This window comes from Cupressus sempervirens, chromosome 7 (genome assembly GCF_028749045.1).
Source record: "Cupressus sempervirens isolate cs-2001-9-10 chromosome 7, ASM2874904v1, whole genome shotgun sequence".
Classification (NCBI taxonomy): Eukaryota; Viridiplantae; Streptophyta; class Pinopsida; order Cupressales; family Cupressaceae; genus Cupressus; species Cupressus sempervirens.
Window position 1 is genome coordinate 389928181 of NC_143124.1, and position 23978 is coordinate 389952158.

The 23978-nt window shown below is 34.3% G+C and overlaps 1 protein-coding gene across 1 annotated transcript; it reads left to right on the top strand.

Moving 5' to 3' along the window:
- The first annotated feature begins 1293 nt into the window (after window positions 1-1293).
- On the top strand, window positions 1294-3820 carry LOC149547145 (uncharacterized). The gene is made up of 5 exons (XM_089794110.1): window positions 1294-1465; window positions 1562-1860; window positions 2048-2139; window positions 2255-2708; window positions 3083-3820. Exons 1-5 carry the CDS (start codon window positions 1294-1296, stop codon window positions 3818-3820), a joined length of 1755 nt encoding a protein of 584 aa, XP_089650236.1.
- Window positions 3821-23978: the final 20158 nt, after the last annotated feature.

A 23978-nucleotide genomic window follows, 5' to 3' on the forward strand; every position in this document is an offset into this window, starting at 1 on the left:
CTTCTGCACTGCTACTTCAAGCCAATGTCAAATCCCTAAATCTTGTGGATATTAAACCGAATAATGGATAGTTTACTTGGAATAATCGACGAAGTGGTGAGTTTTGTATTATAGAAAGGTTAGATCGATTCTTGGTTTCTTGTTATTGGATTGGTGGGATGTGGTCATCTTTCTCTAAGATTTTGGAGTGGAGGGGATCTGACCATTGGCCTATCAAACTTACTCTGGAATCATCTCGAGTGCTATGGAAGCCTTCCTTTAGGTTCCAACTTATGTGGCTTTGGGACTCATCTTTGCATGATTTGGTCTTTGATTGGTGGAAGAAAGGTAGACCAGCCTATGACACTTCAATGTATATTTTTGCCAAGCTGCTTCAACATGTTAAATTTGAGCTCAAATGAAGGAATCGTTTGCACTTTGGGAATTTATTTCATGAAAAGGTAGGAGCTCAGGCAGATTTGGATGGTATAACTAGAAGGATAAGAGAGGAAGGGGTAACTGATGAATTACTTTAGGATGAGGCTCAGGCTATGAAATTGCTTGAAGAATGGGAACTGCATGAGGAAATGTACTTGAAGTAGAAGGCATGAATTGAGTGGCTCCAAGAAGGGGACAAAAATACAACCTTTTTCTTCAACTCTGTGAAAGCCAGGAGACATGATAACTCTATCATGGGATTGGTGAATGATAGGGGAGAGCTTCTTTCTTCCTCTCCTAAAATGTTTAGGGAGGTAATCTAGTACTTTGAATCCCTCTTTAGAGAGGACTCGCAAGGAAGTCTCCCGAGGAAGCGCAAGTTCTTTCATGCATCCCTGCTCTTGTGACTGAGGATATGAATCAGTAGCTCATGAGGGATATCTCGCTCGAGGAGCTTGAAGGGGTTTTTTTTAACATGAAGAGAGGGAAGGCACCTAGTCTAGATGGATTTCCTATAGAGTTTTTCCAAGAGTTTTGGGATATCATCAAATTTGATCTCTTGGCTATGGTTCACAAGTCTCAACATAATAAACAGATGTTAAAGGCTCTAAATGCTACTTTCCTTGCTCTTATTCCCAAGCAAGAGGGTGTTGATAGGGTGAGTCATTTTTGACCCATCTCATTATGCAATGTTATCTACAAAATCATTTCCAAACTTATTGCAGATAGGTTAAAGAAGGGGCTAGCTGATTTAATCTCTGAGGAGCAGAGTGATTTTGTGGTTGGAAGATAAATTCTGGATGGGATTGTTATTGCGTCTGAGGTCATCCATTTTATGGCTAGTTCAAAAGAAAAAAAATGTTTATCAAATTGGATATGGCGAAGGCATATGACAGATTAAGGTGGTCCTTCCTACGACGGGCTCTTAGTGCTTTTGGCTTTGCAGAAGATTGGATTAAATGGGTTTGGAGTTGTGTTACTTCAGTCTCTTTCTCGGTGCTTATTAATGGGAGCCATTCTGAGCTTTTTGGGGCTTCACGGGGACTTCGTTAGGGATACCCTCTCTCCCCTTATTTGTTTATTCTTTTGGTAGAGTGCCTAGGGAGATGGATTAAGTAGAATGTGGAGCCTAGTTTTATTCAAGGCTGGAGGTGGGGAGGAGCGTTACCCCCACAGACTCACTTGCAATTTGTGGATGACACTGCTTTGGTGGGCTTGGCTACAATGAAGGAGGCATCTAATCTTCATAGGGTCTTTGATGTGTACTTGGCTGCTTTAGGTCAGCAGATTAATGAGGGAAAATCTTCCATCTACTTCTTCAATACTCCGGGTTCTATTCAACAGAGGATTGCCCACACTTTGAGCTTTCAGATTGGGAGTCTTCCTTTGAAGTATTCGGGTATTCCCATCTCTGTGATTAGGCTTCCTAGGGAGTCTTGGCAGGTTATTTTGGACAAATTTGGGTTGAAAGTTAATCATTGGACCCACCGCTAGTTATCCTTTGCTGGTCGTGTTCAGTTGATTAAGTCAGTTGTGCAAGCTCTGCCCATTTACAGATGCATGCTGTAGGTTTCTCCTAAGGGCTTTCTTAAGGACCTTGATTCGGTGATGCGTCAATTTCTTTGGGAAGGCTAGCCTCCAAATGGAATCTGGTTTGATGGGAAGTGGTGTGCAGCCTGAAACACTATGGGGGATTAGGTTTGAGGTAGTCAGCTCTGATTGGTGAGGCGTTGGCTGCCAAACTTTACTGGAGGTGGTGGAATGAGTAGGATAAGAGCTGGGCGATGGTTCTTTCTCAAAAGTATCTTTCAAGGATTCCTCATCTTGATATTTCCAGGTACCCACTTGGAGGGAAGGGCTCTGTGATTTGGGATACTCTAAAGAAAGGGGCCAAGCTTATTAAGGATGGATTGTTTTGGATTTGCAACAATGGGGCAGAGGCTAAATTCTGGTCTGACTCTTGGGATGACTATCCCCCATTCATTTCTCAGTTCCCCAACCTAAGTTATCTTTTTCAATGGTTTCAGGATGCTGGGTGGTCTCGCGTAAGTGATTTTAAGTTTTTTTTCCTTTGTGGGCAGTTGGAAATGGCTAAATGGAAGTCTCCAGATGAATGGCCAATTGCTGATTTATACGAGGAATGTGCTATGCTGCAAACTATCCTCTCCAGTAGAAGATGTTGTGCTCTTTGGGAGGATGATGTTCTTGCCTGGTCTCCCAATTCTAAGGGGATCTATACGGTTGCCTTTGGATATAGCAGATTGGTGTCTCATAGGATGGTTCTTCCTAAAGTACAGTAGTGGAAGAAGGTCTGGAACAAGCTTTCTTGGCCAAAATGCAAATTTTTTATCTAGATGATAGCTTGGAATAAGTGTTTGACTTGGGATAATATTCGGAAGAGAGGGTTTCACAGCCCTTCTATTTGTGTCAGGTGTGGGGAGAATGAGGAGGATTCTTCTCATTTATTTTTTCGTTACTCCTTTGCTCTGCAACTTTGGCATTTTTGGTGGGGAGTTTGGGCAGTTCTGTGTGTCCATGCATCCTCTTTGATTGATTTTTGGCAAAAGATGGGACATCCCCCTTCTATGGCTCCTTTTGTATAGGAGGTGTGGTTTGTGGGGCCTATCTTCTTATTTTGGTAGATTTGGTGGGAGCTCAATCGTAGGAATTTTCGGGGAGAGCAAAGGCTTGTACAAAAAATTTGGTAGAGGTTATTAGGCATGATACAAAAGAGACAGTGGAGGCTAAGTGCGAAGTGGACTTTCCTTTGGGGAAACAAGATACAGAGTTGGTTGAGAGATTGGGGACATTGGGTTCTTCTTTGATCTTAACCAAAGCTAACAGGCGGCATCGTGAGAAGCAAAAAATTGATAGGGTTGGTAGATGGCAGCTACCCCCCATGGGTATCTTGAAGATCAATACTGATGGTTCTTCAATGGGTAATTCGGGTCTAGCTGGTATTGGTGGGATTGGTAGAGATGCTATGGGTTCAGTGATTTTTATCTTTTCCATCTATGATGGGATTCAGACCATTAACCTAGTGGAGGGTTTGGCTATTCTTGCTACTCTTGAGAAAGCTTTTGCTTTAGGATGGAGAAAATTAGTTTGCGAGTCTGACTCTCAAGTTTTGATCAACTTGCTTAATGAACGGAGAGTGACTGATGTTAATTGGCAATTGGCTAAGATTGTGCAACAAATTTTGCATATTAGTTCTTTGACGGACATGGTGACTTTTGCACATATTCCAAGGGAGTGGAATAGGGCAGCTGATTGCTTGGCAAAATGGGCTTCTGAGCATGCTGATGGATGGAGAATTGAGGAATGGGAGTTGGTTCCTCAAGAGCTATGCCTAAACTTAAGGAGCATTCTTGATGAGGATAGGGTGGAGAATGGTGACAGATGATGATTTTGGTCATTTTACATTTGTCTGGATCTATTCTTTTGTTCTTTCTTGGGACCTTTGGTCCTTGATCTCTATTTATTAGTGTTTTCTATTTTGAATAAAGTTTTTACCCCCTTTATTTCCAAAAAAAAAAAGAACTTGCTCTCTTTTAATTAAATAAAATAAGTCTCCATTTAATTAAAAGAAAATCTCTCTTTTAATTAAATAATTCATCTACATTTAATTAATTAAGAGAAAAACCCCTCTTTTAATTTAATTAAATGTTTCCTATTTAATTAAAAGAACTTTCTCCCTTTTAATTAAATAAAATATCCCACTTAAATTTCTTTTTGATGAAAAAGGAGTTAAAAAAAATAAAAAATAAAATAAATCTTTTATCTACACTTAATATGGGACTTATCTTCATCCTCTCTCCACTTCTTCTCAACCACTCCACTTTTCTCATTGGTGGATCTTTATTTCACATGGATCATTATTTCTCCACCCTTGATTAAATCTTTTTCCTCTCAATCTAGATCGTCCAATCTTCTTTATAAGGGAGAGCCCTCTCTTCATTTTTGAGACACCCATTATTATGCTATTGTTATGTTGTAGGTTTGGAGAGTGATTTTTGAAGAAGGAGTTTCGAATATTAAAGCTTTTGTAGAGAACTTCTATCTTCTTGTCTCATTCTTTCTTGCATGCATGGCTTCCATCATCATGATTCATACTTTGATTTTCATGTTAGCTTAGATCTTGCATTGATAGATTAGATCTTTCTTTCATAGATTAGATCTGCATTGTTATTTCTTTTCATAGATTCGATTTCATTTCTTGCATTGTTATCATTTAGATTAGTTTTTCATTTCCATTTGTATTCATATTAGATCATTGAATCTCTTGTTTCGTGGTGTACTTGCATGGGCACAAACTAGGTCAGACTGAGGGCCTCCATTACAAACCCTTGCACTCTATGAATAGGGAGCTATGAGTCACCATTTGAGACCTCATTTTTGAGATATCTTGAATATAATGACTCATAGAAGTGTGCCCACATTTTAGGCATACACGTGTACATAAATTATTCATTTTCATATTGTTATTATGATCATACATATTTGGTCCATATTGTGCTAAGTTTGTGAGCTTCTTGATCTTGGTGTCATTTTTCCCTAAGGAAAATTCTTATAGATTCACCTTAGCTGAATAATCATTCTTTGACAATTTGTGTCCTATCATGATAGGTGTCCTTACTGGTTTGGAATCTTCCAATCCAAAAAACTTCAGTATCTCCTTTACATATTTTGACTGGGTGATGTATATATACCATATTTCATCTAATGTACTAGCAAACCCACAAAGAACTTGATCTCTCCAAACATAAACATCTGAAATTATTTCTTCAATCATTTGTAAAAGCTTTACATAAAGTATCCTGACCTCCAAATATGATATAATAAACAAAAATTTTAGATAGTAAAATACATTTTCCTTTTTTTGTATTCAAGTACATATTTATATTATCACTAGTCCTCACAAATCCAATCTTCACAAGATAATTGTGAAGCCTTTCATACCATGCTCTTGCTGCTTGTTTCAAACCATATAATTTTTTGTGTAGTTTACATATCATGTTTTGGTTGTTAGAATCAACAAATCATTTTGGTTGTTCTATATAGACCTACTCTTCCAATATGCCATTCAGAAATGTAGATTTAACATCCATTTGATAAACTTTTAAACCTTATGTAGAGTAAGAAAGAAGACTTCTTACTCCTTCCAATCTTGTAGCATAAGTGAATGTTTCTCCATAATCTCTCCCTTCTTCTTGTGCATACCCCTTGCAAACTAATATTTCCTTATTCCTTATGACTTCACCATTTTCATCTAACTTGTTTCTCTACACCCACTTGGTGCCAATCACATTTTTATCTTCTAGTCTAGGAACTAGAGTGAATCTCTTATTCTTCTCAATCTATTCAATCTCTTTTATCATAGTTTTACTATAGTCAACATCTTCTAAAGCATATTCCATTGTCTTAGGTTCATGCACACTAATAAAACATGTATTATTTCTCAACCTATTTCTTTTCATTGGTCTTACATATTTATCTCCAATAATTTGTGCAACAGGGTGATGTTTTATGACATACTTTGACAATCTTGGTTCTTCTCAGTTTTTCTCATTTGATCTATCACCTTCTTAGTCACTATGTACTTCTTTGTTAGGTAATTCAACATCTCTTTCTTATACACTAATCTCAGAATCAAAATGCGCATCAACTTCATTTTGTAACTCAACATCTAACTATAGTTTGGTACTTGAATACAACTTAACATTCATTGTATATGACTCGAGAGTTACTGAAACTTGATGTTGATTTGCAAGTTGATTTACAAAATATTGATTAGTAGACATACACTCACAAAAGTATGCAAATGATATTTATTCCTCTAGTTCCTTCATAGGTTCAGCCTGATGTACTTTTGTATATTCATCAAATTTCACATTTGCACTTTCCACAACTTTGTTAGTGTTAGTATTTAAACACTTATAAGCTTTGATTCTTGTGGAATAGCCAAGCAATATACCTTCTTCACTTTTTTCATCTAATTTACCATTCCTAAAATCTTTGAGAATATAACAGTTGCTTCCAAATACATTAAAATATTTTACATTTGGTTAGTATCCATAACATAGCTCAAAGGGTGTTGAATGAGTACCTTTCTCAACTTGCACATAGTTCAAGGTATAGAAAACTATACTTACAACCCCTCTCTAGTATTTCAAAGAAACATTCTTCTCCATCATGAGTGTCTTAGAACAATCCATTACATATTTGTTCCTCCTTTAAGAAATTCCATTTTCGGTAGGGGTTCTAAGAGTAGATGTTTGTGTTTTGATTCCTCTGTCATTACAAAACATCTTAGAATCATTTGATGTAAATTCTCCTCCTCTTTTAGATCTCAAAAATTTCATACTTTTACATATTTCATTTTCAACTCTTGCTAAGTAGCACTTAAATGTTTGCAAAGCATCATATTTCTATTTCAAAAACATAACTATCATTATCCTAGAATAATCATGAAAAATAGCATAATGTACTTATCATTTGTATGTCAATTGGTCCATATAAGTCAATATAAATAATCTCCAAAATTTCTTTAGAGGTGTGAGTCTTACACTTAAAACTAGACTTTGACATTTTTCCTAACTAACATTGTTTGCAAAATATATTGTTATGTTTCTTCAACTTTGGCAAACCTCTGACTCTTCTCATGTTACTGATACTAACCAAGTTATCAAAATTAACATGACATAACCTCTTGTGCCATAGCCAGACATCATTTAATTCTACAACCAAACAAGTAGCATCATCCATATAAAGATTCAATAGATTACCTCTAGTTTGATAACCATTTCCCATTAGTTTCCCATCAGTGTCATATATCTTAGCAATTTTGTTCTCAAACTCAACCTTGTAACCTAAAATATTCAGTTGTGACACACTAAATAAATTATAGTTCAGTCCTTCAACATAATAAGCATTATCACATAAATCCTTTCCTATGAGTTTGATAAAACCATTTCCTTTTATCAGATAGGGTGCATCATTACCAAATGCTACACTATTTCCATCATAATAATTCAAGATATTGGACTTACTTTTATCTCGAGTCATATGATGTGAACTGTCGCTGGAAACATATTTTAGCTTTTTCTTCTTCTTCTTATTAGGTTGCTTCAATGAAACATTACCATTGAAAGAAGGTTCAACATTGTTAGATTTGAAGTTGTTAAAATTGGATAGCTAAAAAGCAGTGAGGCTACCTAGCACACCTTCAAGAGTCAGATTAGAACTGGGTACACATCTCAGTTCTTGTATTATAGAAACTCTAATAACATTGATGGAAAATAGTGTTCTCAAAACTTTCCTTAATATAGTCTCATCATCTATCGTACACTAGTACAAAAACAACAATATAATACTAACTAAATTACTAAAAATTGTACATATGTGACTAATTTTGATCATGTAACCAAAGGTAGTTTATTATCAAACATTTATCTCCCAACCAAATTTATGACTAAACTATTTTAATCATTGATTAGGTCATTGATTTATTCATTTATTGTTTTTACTTGGTAGTTTATACAGTAGTTTATTTGGTAATTTTGGTAGTTTATTTGGTAATATATTTGGTAGTATATTTGATATTTTTGGGTAGTATATACGGTAGTATATTTGGAAATATATTTGTAGTATATTAGATAGTTTCTTGGGTAATATATATTGTATTATATTTTGTAGTTGATTTGGTAGTATATATATTGTAGTATATATATTTGGTAGTATATATGGTAGTATATAATGTAGTATATTTGGCAATATATTAAGTAGTTTATTTTATCATTAATTTAGTCATATTAGGGAAAAATGGAATAAATCCTCTTATAGCACTAGCAACATCTTTTATCCTTGAGAAATATTGAGCAACATTCTCATCTTCTTACATCCTCATTTCGTCAAACTTAACTTTAAGACTTTCAAATTTATCTCTCAAAACATTTGTATTATGTCCATAGATGGTGTAACCAACATCCCACATCTTCTTTTCACTATCACTATTAAAATATATAGTCCATTGATATAATGGTGGGGGGGGCAGGTGGTGGCAGGTGAATCAATTGTACAACTACCATCACAAAAATTAACACTAAATAAACTTAACCATGTGATTAATATAAACTGAAACCACAAAAAGATACTCATACACAATTAACACCAAATATGTTAACTAGGGAAAGCCTTGATCAATGGGAGAAACCTAGTGCAGATGGTACCCACAAGATGATGTACTAATATAAATATTATTTCTTTGAGAATGGACCCTGGTAGGAGTCTATTACAACATTTAGTGCATATGAGTCCTTATTATGATACTTTGAATCCCTGTTAGGAGAGTCCAACCCTATTAAGGGTTGTGCCAACCTTGTTAGGAGTTGTGGAAGATAGTTGGACCCATTGTCCAAATAGCTTTAAGGTTAAGATCAAAGAACCCATTGTCTAAATGATGTCTATATTATTCCCTACAAAATAATAGAAATGAAACTTGCATCTTCCTTTTTCTCTATCCTGTCAACCAAACTTATGCTCCTTCAAATCTTGTAACTAGACCTCATACTACACATCTAATGATCCCTTTGATTTTTTGCATGCATTCAACAAGCATTCCACTCCATCTTAAATTGCACACTAATACTTCTCACTCCACTTGTTCCTCTAAATCAAGATTTACTTACAAACAACTTTCCTTTATACTGTATCTTCATAATAATCCCTTGAGTCATCCTTGACGCTTCCCAATTAACTAAATAAGATAATTAATTAATTGACAATTACAAAGACACTGTCATATCACAGTCTATACAAAAATTCACATGTGTGAAACCATGTCTTGTGCACATGCTAGAATCATCACACAACTATCCTTTATCACTATGTGATTGTGTATCTCTTCATTACATCTCAGATGAAAGATGGTGATAGATCATTAGAACTCTATTTTCTATTGCTTTGTTTCTACATTGCTTCTAGTAAATCAAGTGTAACTTTTGTACAAAATTGAATCAGACTTAGTCCTTTAGACCACATCATTAGGGAAATCTTAAGAACATATCCTTTATTGAGCATCATTTGAAAGTTCCTTAGCTTCTTTGCATATAAGATTACTAACTACTATTCTCCCAGTCTTAATAGAATTACTACTATGTTGACATCAATGACAAATATAGTTTTGAATAAAATGTATCAATACTCTCCAATGGTTAGGATACTTCCCAAATGTAGTATCATCATAATTCATACTAAAAATCTCCCTCCTTGCCATTGATGGAAACATAGATGAAAAACATCTAAGTTCCAACAATACCAAATTGTACTCTGCTACTAACATCTTCTCAAATCCTCTTCATTAATCAAATCTTCTAGAATATTTAGAATACCGTACTATTCTTCTTCTTCTTTTAGGATCGACAGTAGTTATTCATAGTAAACAACTTGTAATACTTTCTACCTACATATGTGCTCTTACACTTCCATCTGCACACTTTCATAATTCTCCTATGCACTTACATGAATCTTTCTAAATCTCCCTAAAGAGATAATTCTCCCCCATCACCATCTCAATAGGTGCTTCTCTTGATTATGTGCATTCATTCAATACGTTTTTCATGTACATTATCTCACCCATTTACATCAATGTCAAAGGTGTCAATCACAATAAAAATTGTTATATACCAATTGCTAATCAACTTCTTAAATTATCAGCCATCATGAGTGTCAAGGGAAACTATTCAATACCAAGTACCAATTACCAAGATTCCTTCATGACTTAGTGCATATTAGATAATCCCCCATACACAAAACATTAAGATTCAATCTAGTCTAACCATATTGCTCTGTACCACTTGATTGATGCATTCCTTGCATCATCTAATCTAAACTAGGTAGGGCCATAACCCTTGGCATACCTCTTAGGTACTCAAAATTATCTTTATGCAAAGGATTCATAAAGGTATCTAAAATCTGATCTTTAATGCTTACATACTCCAACCTTATTTCTTTCTCTACTACCTTCTTTCTCAAAACATGATACTTTACGGATATGTGCTTTGTCTTAGAATGAAATATTGGATTCTTTGACATACTTATTGTACTTGTGTTATCACATTAAATGATAACAATTTTTGTAAAATCAATTCCAATATCCTTCAACATTTATTTCATCCACATAACATGAATATAGTTATTTGTTGTTGCAAGATAATTTTCCTTGGTTGTACTCTAAGATATACAGTCATGTTTCTTTCTTAACCAAAAAAATTTAATCCTCCTCCAAAAAGGAATGCTTCACCATTGGTTCTCTTTCTATCATCTATATTCTCTGCCCAATATACATTAGTATATGTGCACAAGGTAAAATCACTTGACCTATCATACCATATTCTATAATTAGATGTACCCATTAAATATTTTAATATCCTTTTTACTACTACACAATGATACTCTTTTGGATTAGCTTGAAATCTTGCCACAATCCCATCTACATTTTGTATATTTGGTCTGGTGTGAGTTAGATATTGCAACCCTCCAATCACAAATCTATTCTTCATCTTCTCAACTATAGGTGTCTCATATTTATTAGATAACTTGTGACTAGTTACAATGGGTCTACCAACAAGTTTGTAACTTTCCAAACCAAATCTTTTCAATAAATCTTTTAGATAATTAGTTTGTGAAATAAATATCCCATGTTTTTCTATGCACTTCGCACCCCTAGGAAAAACTTCATTTCACCTATCATGCTCATTTCAAATTCATTTTTCATCTCTTCAACAAACTTGTCACTTTCTTCATCATTTCATCCAAATATTATGTCATCCACAAATATTACAATGATAAATAGACCATAATCAATTTTCCTCAAATACAAATTACCATTTGATGTACCTTTGATAAATCTAAGATTTGATAAATACATGTCCAACCTTGAATACCAAGTTCTAGGTGCTTTCTTTAGACCATACAGTGATTTCTTTAATCTACATACAAAATCTTTATCTTCTCCCAAAGGAAATCCTTCAGGTTGCTCAATGTAGACTTCTTCTTCAAGTTCTCCATTTAGAAAAGCTCACTTGATATCCATCTTATAAAGCTTGAAATTATTGCTTGTTGCATAAGCCAAGAAAATCCTTACTTCTTGCATTCTTGCCATGGGTGCAAAGGTTTCTTCATAATCTATGCCTTGTTGTTGTGAGTAAGCTTTACAAACTAGTTTGGCCTTGTTTCTCACAAATTCTCCTTTCTCATTCATCTTATTTCTAAATACCCATTTGGTTCCTATCACATTCTTGTCTTTAGGTCTAGGGACTAATTCCCATGTTTCATTCTTCACAATCTGATCTAGTTATTCTTTCATAGTTTGCATCTAGTGATCATATTTACATGCCTCATATGTTCTCTTAGGTTCCACTTCAGAAATTAGACACAATTCTTCATTCACTTTGGTCCTTCTCATCACATCTTTATCCTTCGTTCTAATTATCTACTCTAGAGGGTGATTTTTTTTCATGTTTCTACTAGAAGTAGGAGTTGACATCTCAACTTTGATCTCTTTCCTAGGTTTGGATATCTAATCTTCTCTATTCTAAAAAAAAACTTCTTTCTACAAATCATTATTAGTCTCAAAAAGAACTTCAACGCTTTGTCTAACAAATCCAGAATTATCCTCTTCTTCAACAGAATTATAATCTACCATCTTCTCTTTAGTACCAAACTTTTCTTCAAACCTTAATTTGCATCCTCGAATATTGTCTTAGTTCTATAGTTGAAACATTTATATGCTTTTCTTTTCAATGAGTAACCAAGAAACATACCTTCATCTCTTCTAGGATCAAACTTACCAATATCATCATCTCTCTTTATGTAACACTTACTTCCAAATATTTTGAAATACTTGACTGATGGTGAATGACCATCTGATATATACTCTATTCATTATTTATATTGTACTGTTAAATGCTTCTCTCCAAAATATCCTTGAGACATTATTTTCAAATAAGATTGCTCTTCCTTCTTCTGCTACTAACTTGTTCCTTCTTTTAGAAATCCCTTTCTATTTAGGTGTTCTAGGTGAAGATAACTATCTTTTAATTCCATTCTCTTCATAGAACATGTTGAACTCTCTAGAGGTGAACTCTCCTCCTCTATCTAATCTTAAACACTTAATCTTGACGCTAGATTCATTTTCAACTCTGTTCTTGAATATTTTGAATTTCTCAAATGCTTTAGATTTTTCCTTAAGAAATTCTACCCACATCATCCTAGTGAAATCATCAAAAAAAATAATAAAGTACCTTTCACCATAGAATCCTCTAGTTCTTGTAGGACCACTCAGATTTGTGTAAACAATCTCCAATTTCTCTATAGTTGAGGACTTTTTTTCTAGGAAAAGATACTTTCCTCTACTTAGCCAAAATACATTCCTTGCAAACAACATTAGTAGGCTGAATTATATTAGGCAAATCTCTCACTAAAAATGTACTATTAACTTTCACAATATTATCAAAGTTTATATGAGAAAAACTTGTATGTCATACCGAACTATTATCAACCTTTGCAACCAAACATGTTATTTCAGTAGGATTCAACCAAAATATATTACCTTTGGATCTAGTTCCAATACCTATTAGCTTACTATATTTGTCTTTGATAATGCAAGTCTTTTCTATGAATTGCAATAGATATCCTTTATCTACCAACTATCCAACACTTAACAAGTTATGGTTCAAACCATAAACAAAGTAAACACCACGAGTGTTAGTTTTACCATCAAGAGTAATAGATCCAATCACTATAATATGATAGGTTGCATTGTTACCAATTCTAACAATACCTCCATCATTATTTTTGAGCTTAATAATTTTTTTCATATCACTAGTCATGTGATGTGAACATCCATATCAATTATTCAATCTAATTTCTTCTCAACTTGGGTAGCTAGAGCTCTCTCTTCTCTAATTTCTCTATCAAGGTTATCTTCCTTAATTTCCACAAGTATTAATACATCATCACTTTCACTCTGATCCTTTTCATCACATTCTTCATCCTCATTAGCATATAAATAATTTATATCCTTATCTCATCTAGGCATAATTTTCCTCTAATTTTTTTCCTCTCTTTTAGGACATTTAGATGCCTAATGACCATATTCATCACAACTCCAACACCTAAAGATTTTCTTAGCATCTTTTTATCTTCTTACCAGAAGGGCTATTCCTTCCTCAATCTTCTTATCTTCTTCAGATCTGCTACTTCTGGAAAAGTCTTCTCTTGCGCTTGTATTTCTTGACAGATTAGGTTGAATGTTCATAGCACCAAAAGTTGTCTCAACTCTAGCTAATTCTCCAAACTAATTCATTTCTACATCTACAAATTATAATCTTCAAAACAAAGTTTCTTTTTTGAAATCTTTAGTGTAGGGAATTACTAGTTGAATCATCTAAGCCATTTGCTTGAATGCTAGTGATAAACTTTTCAAAATCTTTCATATAACCTCATAATCTTGTTTAGTTCCACGAAGCGATTGAATACCTGCAATAATTTCTCATATTCTTCCTACATAATTTGTGATGGATTCATTGTCCATCATCTTAGCATCTTGAAATGTGCAAATCCAACTTTGCAATTTCACTATTTTTGCATGATCATCATCTTCAAAAGTAACTTCTAATGCTTTGAAAATTTCATGATAAGTTTGACATGTCTTTAGCTAATTGTATTTATTCTCTAGAAGAACTAATAGTAGGGCTTCTCTGGCTCTCATGTTACACATGAACAACTCTCTCTATACTTCATTACATTCTTCAAGCTTTCCTTCTTCCACAATTTTCTTCTCACTCTATGTCAAGATCCAATAACCTAGACCCATGAACAAAAAATGAGTCTTCATCTTTTCCTTCCAACTATCATAGTTGCCTCAATCAAATCTCAAACTATCTTTCTTGAACATATTCACCATTGATCCCCCAAAGCTGTTAAGCCTTATCTTCAAGGACTTGATGCTTTGATACCAATTTTTATAATATATAGTCTACTAATATAATTGAGAGGGGCGGGGGGGAGGGGAAGGTGAATCAGTTATCCAACTATCATCACAAATATTAACCTTAAACAAACTTAACCCTATGATTAATATAAACAAAAACAACAACAAGATACTTATACACAAATAATGTGCTATATATGTTAACTAGGGAAACCCTTGATCAAAACGAAAACCCTAGTGGGGATGATACCAACAAGATGATCTACTAATATAAATATTCCTTGTTAGAGGGTGAACCCTATTAGGAGTCTGTTACAATATTTAGTACATATGAGTCCTTTTTAGGAGATTTTGAATCCTTGTTAGGATATTCCAACCCTGTTAAGGGTTGTGTCAACCCTATTAGGAGTTATGGAAGGGTAAAAGCACAAACTTATGTCACCTTTTATAAAGAAATGTGATATTAGAATGTGACAGTTCAACATTAATGAAAAAAAATGGTATTTTTGTTTAAAATATAAAGATGATGTAAATTGATGAAATGTATAGAATTGGATGAATTTTATGCCTATAATTTTTATAATTTTTTTGAGTAAGAATTTATTCATTTTATTTTATTTTGAAGTCTATTTTTTAATTGTAAAAAATATAGGGTGTAGTTCCCATCAAACAATTATATGCAAATCATATTTTTTGTTCTAATTTGAAAATATCCTATAGATGACCTGTATAGCTAGTGAACAAAACAAAACATATTATTTTTGATGTATATTTCTTTGTTATAAGTACTCAAGTTTGACCTTATTAGAATCCAACAGTTTTTTTCTCCCATCAAAACTTCCCTATCAAATCTATACCTTCTTGAAAAAAAATCACATATTTGTGAAGAGGATTCTCTCCTCTAGAGATAGATTTAATTTTTTAATTTTTTCGATATGATTTATTTTATTTTTTACCTTTTTTGAGGGAGCATCTTCTGAAATGCTGAAATATCAACTTATAATATTTTGAGATTATAACATATTATAACTAATCAAAACACTCAAAAAATTATATAATGATGATATTGAATCTAAGATCTATAAAAGGGTATTTTTAGTTTTTGAAAAAAATTGAGTTTTGATAGAGAAATGAGATTTGACCAAAATAGGTTTTGATATCATAAACAGTGACATAGATCTGTGCTTTTACCTAGAAGATTACTAGACCCACTGCCTAAATAGCTTCAAGGTTAAGATCAAAGATCCCACTATCCAAATGATCTCTGTATTATTCAACTTGTAGAATAGTAGAAATGAAATGTACTTGTCCTTCAGATCTTATAACTAAATCTCATATCACACATCCAATGATATGTTGGATCACCTACATGTATTCAACAAGCATTCTGCTCCTTCTTGCACTAACACTAATACTTCACATTCCACTTGATCTTCTAAATCAAGATTCACTTACAAAAAACTTTCCTTTATACTATATCGTTAGAATAATTTCTTGAGTCGACCTTGATGCTCCCCCAATTAATTAAAATAAGATAATTAATTAATTCACAAATACAACAACATTTTCAACTCATAGTCTATAGAAAACTTCACAAATGTGAAACCATGTCTTGTGTACACACTAGTATTATCATACAACTGTCCTCTATCACTATGTGACTGTGCATCTCTTCATTACATCTCAAATGAAAGATAGTGATAAATCATCATAACTCTATTTTCCAATGTTCTATTTCTTCACTACTTCTAGTAAATCAAGTGTAACTTTTGTACAACATTGAATCAAACTTAGTCCTTTAGACCATGTCATCAAGACAACCTCAAGAATGTTGGAGTTGATGAAATCCAACTCCGAAGATGCCCAAGATGACTTGCATGCAAAATCTTGTCAAAGAGAAGCCAAGGAAGGAAGAGCATGGAGCAAGGGAAAAACCCTAAACAGACATGAGAGAGAAGAAGATATTGCAACACAAAAAAAAATGTATTTACAATAAGAATGTGATGTTATTGATGTTAAAATACAATGAGAAAGCCTGAATATAAAAAGCTCTAGGAATCTCCTAGAACAAGCTAGAAGATGCTAAGAGATAAGTGTGACAACTAAGCATACATCCACATAAGGTGGAAAGTCCTCGAACAAGGTGAGAGGATAAGTATGAATTAGGAGAGAAAAAACTCCTATATTGTCAACAACTCATAAAAAACTCCTAGACTAAAACTAATAAATGAAATGCATTTACCTAAGTAAGCTTAAGTAAATAGAATAAATAATTAATTATTAATTATTTACTGTAACACCCCCCTTAAGTGCAACTTAGGGAAATTTCTTAAGCTCACAAAACTAAGACAAAATGCAGAATAGGTCCCAGCAACAAGGCCATGTTAGGTACCCATGAACAATGTAAAAGAATGCAACCTATGTAAATGGGGAAAGAGAGAAAACCACATGGGAAAAATCCTCCCCCAAAAAGAGGTAACCTAGTGAAGAACTGAACAAGCCTCCAACTAGGGAAATTGTTCCCTAAAATAGGAACAAGGAGTGATCATGAAGAAGCATCACTGAAGCACGAAGAAGCTACAAAATCTGCCAAACTACTAATCTGAAGAGCCTCCATGGAAGAAGAAGGCGTGAGCTGAGCATGTCTATATGGTAGATGATCCATCTTAGTGAAATGCATAGGTAGCTAGCCACTACAATTGCCTTGTATATAGGATCAACTACTGAATACATGATTCACATTATTGAACTGTCAAACCATGGATGCATTAGAACAACATCATAACTACCCCTTAATGTAGATGGGGTGAGATGACAGGCAACTAAGAAGGTGGGAAAAAGTCTCTTGCAGACGAACCAAGAATGATGAGAGAGGAAGAGGTAGAAATACCTATAAAGAAACAGTCACACTGATGTTGCATGGGGCTAATGTCATGGAAGGGACACTTGCTTGAAAAAGGGAGAAGGCCTAAAATAGTAGACAACTATCCCCCCCATGGTGCTTTATGAAAATAGTGCATGCACAACTGACTCAAAAACAATGTTCATGACCCCTGGGATGCAAGAGTGGCACTTTATCTCAGTGCGATACATAAAAGTGCTTCAAAATGATAGCTACAATGATCAAAACTAAAAACAAGCTACAAAAAAATATAATACAACTCAAAACAAAGGAAACCATGCCAGGAAAATGATCTCAAGCCTAAAACACTCAAGATATCCACCATATAGCAAAAACACCAAAAATATGATAGAAAGAGCATGGGCCAAAAACTAAGAGAAAGGACCACATTTCTGAAAAGGTGATAGAACTAGCTTTCCAAAAATATAAATTTTTCAAAAACTGGGCATGGGATGCAAAAGATATGCTTGTCGGAGTTAAAAATATAACTTTAGACTTAAAGTGAAAAAATAAGCTACAAAAATGCATCAAAAATTAAAAATACCTACAGCAATGTCTCCGTCTTGGAACCAGCTTTTCAATACTTCTTTCAGATTAGAAAAATACCTCTGTATGCTCAAGTTATGGCAAAAAACCTAAAGGTAGGTCCAAAATAACCCTGAAGGAGAGGCAAGAAGGTGCTGATGTAGTGCTGACATCATGCTGATGTCAGCATTTTACGCGATTAAAATTAATAAATTTTATATGGATCCTAGCTAAAAAGCGCCTTCTGAATCCAATGGCAGCATCCGTTTGGGCCCAATGTACTCCAAAAATTTTTTGTTCCCCCAATTTGAAAAAAAAATGCATAAAAAACCTAGGGTTTGTGACTCCAAATCACAGCTTCAAAATTTCTTTAATGAAGTAGCAGTAGGGAGGCTCTGATACCATGTTGGAGTTGATAAAATCTAACTTCGAAGATGCCCAAGATCACCTGCATGTGAAAGCCTGTCAAAGAGAAGCCAAGGAAGGAAGAGCGTGGAGCAAGGGAAAAACTCTAAATGGACATCAGAGAGAAGAAGATATTGCAACACAAGAAAATATGTATTTACAATAAGAATGTGATGTTATTGATGTTAAAATACAATGAGGGAGCCCAAATATAAATAGCTCCAGGAATCTCCTAGAACAAGCTAGAAGATGCTAGGAGATAAGTGTGACAACTAAGCATACATCCACATAAGGTGGAAAGTCCTCGAACAAGATGAGAGGATAAGTATGACTTAGGAGAGAACAGACTCTAGTATTGTCAAAAAATTATAACAAACTCCTAGACTACAACTAATAAATGAAATGCATTTACCTAAGTACGGTTAAGTAAATAGAATAAATAATTAGTAATTAATTATTTACTCTAACAAGGAACATGTCCATAACTGCACATCATTTGGAACTTCCTCAACTTCTGTGCATATTAAGATTATTGATTGTTATTCTCTAAGTCTTAATAGAATTACTTCTATATTGATATCAATGAAAAATATTGTCATGAATGCTAACATATCAATACTCTCCAATTCTTAGGATACTCCTCCAATGTAGTATCATTAGTATTCATACTAAAAACCATTTATGTCATCAAACTTAGCATAACTTAGGGCAGAGGTAATCTCAAACGTTGCCTGATTGTGTTCTTTCTTCTATTTAAGATTTTTAGTAGTTAGGGTTCTAGTAAGATCAACATGATGAGTGGTGATGGTAGATTGTGCATGTTCTCCAAGACCTCCTAGGTGTAGCTTCATCATACGTTTCCATGTAGGAAAGTTGTCCCTATTAAGCTTGGGTACCTCTATTTTTGACATCTTGATCCTTTTCTTCTAGTACCTTCAAACTAGTCCTCTTAAGCATATGACTCTGATACCAATTTTTGGAATTATTTAGAATAATTGGAGGGTGAATTTGTTATCCAAGGTCTAGATATACAAATAATAATTTTCATAGTTTACTAAATCCATATCCATGAAGAATATGTGTGCATGCATCCATTAGATCATACAATCATTTAAACTTGGTAGGTTACTATTAATCAACTTTTCAAAAACGTAAGCATGAAACACAATGGATTTAATAACACATTTGAGATGATGATTTTACGTGAAAACCCAATTTGGAAAAAGACCACCAGTAATATGCTACTCACTCTTACTCATTTGAAGTGATGCCCTATGAAACACAAACCTTGTTAAAGGTTACAATACACACTGTTAAATGTGACTTTGTTAGAGGATTTCAATCACCCTATTAGGAGGGAGCCTTGTTAGAGGACTTTAGATCATTCACTTGGAATGTCACCTAGTTAAAGGGTTTACAAATAATTTTTAGGTCAACCTTAATCCAAAGAATTTACCCTAGACTAGTACAATGATTATAAAGTAATAGTAAGACTTGATCTAATAACAAATTAAAACTCACTTGTAGATCACAAATCTCTATTTTAGTCTTCCATTTAGCTTGGCTTTCACACATTTGAGCTCTGATAGCTTGTTCACCCTTTAATCATTCATACTCTTAAGCCTTCTTTCTTTTCTTTCCAATAGCAGTATCTTATGTTTGGTATCTAAATGAAGCAATACTTTAGACCTCTTGTCTAACTTAGGTTCTCAAACAATGATCAACCTTGCTTCTAACCAATCACCTCTATAAATAGAAAATTAAGACTTTTGTCATTCATCCTGAATTGTCCATTTTAGGGTTAGGTGGGATTGGATAGGATTCACCCATCTTTTTAATTTAATCCCTTCTAGAAAATTCTTCCTTAAACCACTTTGAATTCACCTCAAAATGGTTTACCATGAATTTAGTGCCACTAACTCATCATAGTTATCTTCTAAACTCTTCAAAAAAATCAAGAAAACAAAATAGTTGGCTCTAATTCCTCAAAGCCACATTTTAACATGAATACTCAAACTCAAAATCAATATTTTGTCACTCGACATCCATAATGTTCTTCCACTTATCTTCAAATAGATCACTCAATGAACACTAAAGTTTACTGGTGCTTACCATCATCTAAACTTTACTCCTCTTACATTGTATCACTTGACATACACTGAACTTTGACTTTTCTCAGCTCTAACTAATTTTCTACTTAGCTTGCACTAACTTTTCTTGGCACCAACTAGCTACTTGGTCAACATTGATAGACTCAATTTTTTTTACTTTTTCACTGTACCCAACCTTTGCAACCTTAAATAGATAATTAATGCACTATGTCATCACTATCTTTATTGATACTATACTCCTATTTCAGACCATAACTCAATCTTTTTTCTAGGTTCTTTTGTTATCTCATTTGATCAAATCCTCCTAATTAATCAAAAAAATGATATTACTAAAATGAACTAAGTAGTTGTCTTACCAAAAAGTAGCAAGTTAGACATCAGTAACAAAGCAATGATTGAAACACATTCTCGTACTTGTATCAAATTTTTTTTAAAGAAAGGTAAAGTTATTGTTTTGAACATTTTCCATTTCTTAAAATAGAAGAAGAAATGAAATAATTTTATAACATATATGTGAGACCTAGAATTCTTAAATTTTCCTCTCTTTAGCCTTCTAAAGGTGGGCTTTTTTCCTAACTACAATATTTTGTGTACATGTTTGTAAGGGAACTCTACACAAACATATATTTTCACAAATCTATAGAACTTCCAAGCTGAGACAAGTAGGTAGAACAATAGACCTTCAAGCATCTATTCTATTTCATTTAGAAATTTTATCAAGAAATTTATGTACAATCTAGTGGAATCTACAAATAGCACAAATAAATTATGCACCGAGTCTACAAATCATTGACCCTATTTCTTTTAAATTTAGTGAAATCAGCACAATTATGACACTTATGAACTTTATAGGATATCAAATTAGTGATTTGGATGTTGTCAAATATTTTTAGGAAGTACCAAACATGAGAATGAGCAAGTCATTAATCTTTAATTTAATCACAATCACACAACATAATTTTGGACATTTAACATATAGTTTTTTCATTTTCTATTTCTCTCTCTACTTATAGGAAGGGATGGACTCTCGATTATTTTAAGTCAACACTATGCTCTTTTTCTCTAAGATCAGCAAGAGTTGAGATGTAGAAAGAATGAAAAGATGGTGGATTAGTTAATAACCATAGATTTAAAATTTTTAAAACAACTTAGAGTAATCTAGATGATAAACTCATGGCAACATAGAACACTGACTACCATTACCATATAATTAATATACAAATGGGTTAAAACTATATGCAATCAACATAACAAAACTATAAATACTGCCAATCTTGTTTTTGATGAATAGTCCTTTCTATTAATAAAATATACTTAGATTAAAATTCACAAAAAAAGGGTCAAGGGATAAAATATCACCCCATGAATGAGTTCACATGGCTGAAGCCAGACTAAAAACATGGCTATAGCTAGAAACAAAAACTATTCATTAAAAAAAAACATATAAGACAACCTTAGGCTGCTAAAGTAGTGCCAGCCGAGGGTGGTGGATCATCTTTGTCTTGAAAACCCCAATTATCTTTTGGATAGGGGGATGGGCTTGGAATAGTCTATGAATCATTAGTAGTAGCAATAACAGTGGTAGCCTCTGCATCTTTAACCTCTAGCCATAGAGGAGTGATCGCTAGGTCTAGGCAAGGCCACTTCCTAGAATGTGCACAATGAGTACCAAGAGGAGGAGCTGGGTACCAACCAAAGCCACCATGGGGTGGGGAAGCTAAGTGGTGCCTCCATCTACCACCACCACCATTGGGAGAGTGGTGTTAGGAAGCTTGGGAGCACAGGGAGTATGAGTGGCAGCCAGAGGAGTGGTGTCGAGGATAGTGGCCATGAGGCATTGAGGTCCCTGCTAAGGCATTAGAAGGAACTCTAGAAAAAATGTAGGGAGCATTGCCCCAGTGATTCAGTAGCTCTTGTAGGTGAGCTACCTCAAGGGAAACTTTGCTAGCTTGCACCTACATCTTCATACTTACATTTTTAGAAATGCATGCCTTAGTGTACATAGCAATGTTAACATCCAAAAAATTGTGTGAAAAGAAAAACATTCCTATCCTTCCACAAAGAAAATAGAATTTCTAGTCTAAAGGTATGCCAAATTTGGGAAAAATTTCAAGGAAATCTAGGAGAGTAAGCTAGCAAAATCATGTGCCCAAAAAAAGACTCAGGTCTGAATGGCTTAAAAAATTCATGAATGTAGTGCCAATAATTTTGAGCATGCTCATAAAACTAGAAAATATGCAAGAAAGACTTTGGTTGTCTACAAAAGGGGCATCTAGGATCAGGAACCCTAATGTGTTTGAGTTGAGGCCCTAGGGTAAGACCTTGGAAGGCTAGGCACCAAGCAAAATGCACAATCTTGGGTTCAGTTATAGCATTTCAAATGGTATCAAAGTGTTTCCTCCATTGAAAAAGAGAAGATTGCAAATGCCATCTATGGTTTAGCATATCCACCATCGAAAGATGAGGTGAAAGCCATTTGTAGCCAAAATTTGGCTTGTAATTAGAAAAAGGAGTGGCAAGATACCAGCTCCAATCAAGCCACCAAGGGCGAACAGACTGAATGCCCACTTTATGAACTAATTGAATAGGGATCGAAGAAAGTAGAAGGTCAAAAGTTTGCCAATCTAAATGGATAAGATGGTACTATACCTGCATATCTTCCCAGGTCCTAAAACTCATGGTGACCCTTGAAAATTGGTCCTTAGGAGTTCTGATGCCACATTTTAAAAAATGTAGAGCATTGGCCTTTTGAGTCTTGGTGAAGGAAGTACCCTGAATGGCAAACAGGGGAGACCACCAAATGTTTTGTTGATTCAAGGAGAGGCTATTGTAGAATTCATCTCTAGCACATCAAAGCTAGGGCTTAATAGCCTCCTAGGATTTCCAAATTCTCTTGATGATGAATGAGCCCAAAATGGCCACTAGCTCAAGCATGATGAGAAGGGTTTGGAAACCAATCCCCTTCCAAGTAGGCCTATTGATAGAAACGCTGGAAGAAATGCAATGCCTAACTAGAATCTTGCAAGCTTCATCTCCTAAAATAGGCCTAATAATCCATTTTGCACAAAGATCAAGGCTTGTTTCTAAGTGGAAAGCAAGCCAAGACCACTAGAATCTTCTGGGAGATAACAAAAATCCCAGGCCACTCTATGAAAACCATGGCAATAAGAACTAGAGGCCCAAAGAAAATCCCTGAGCAATCTTCCCAACTTCATGTAAGAAGCTTTGGAAGGAGCCTAGTAGGAGGAGTAATACACATGAGTACCCACCAGAATCTTTGAGAAAAACTAGAATTTTGCAACAAGGGAAAGCGGCTTTGTGATCTAGTAGTCAAGCTTTTCGCTAATCTTGGCTAGCACAACATTCCAAAGTTTCACAGGCGATGCCTAGAATGCAAAAGGAATGCCGAGAAAGTGGAAGATTTCCCTATGAGTAACCCATTTCCACTTGAAGTGGCTAAGAAAAGGTGGAGCTAGCAAAAATGACCGATAGAAGAAAATAATTTTATGACATTGAATGACAGAACCAAAGGCTTAACAAAAGGTGTCCAGGCAACTTAATGCATTATTGATATTTTCTTCATCCTCTAAACGAGTAAGAAAGGAATCATTAGCAAAGTGTCTAT

Coding starts and splice junctions, on each gene's coding strand:
- LOC149547145 (XM_089794110.1), top strand. CDS start 1,294: ATGGCGAAGGCATATGACAGATTAAGGTGGTCCTTCCTACGACGGGCT. Junction 1,861..2,047: donor TTCCTAGGGAGTCTTGGCAG/GTTATTTTGGAC, acceptor TTCTTTGGGAAG/GCTAGCCTCCAAATGGAATC. Junction 2,140..2,254: donor GAGGTAGTCAGCTCTGATTG/GTGAGGCGTTGG, acceptor TGATATTTCCAG/GTACCCACTTGGAGGGAAGG.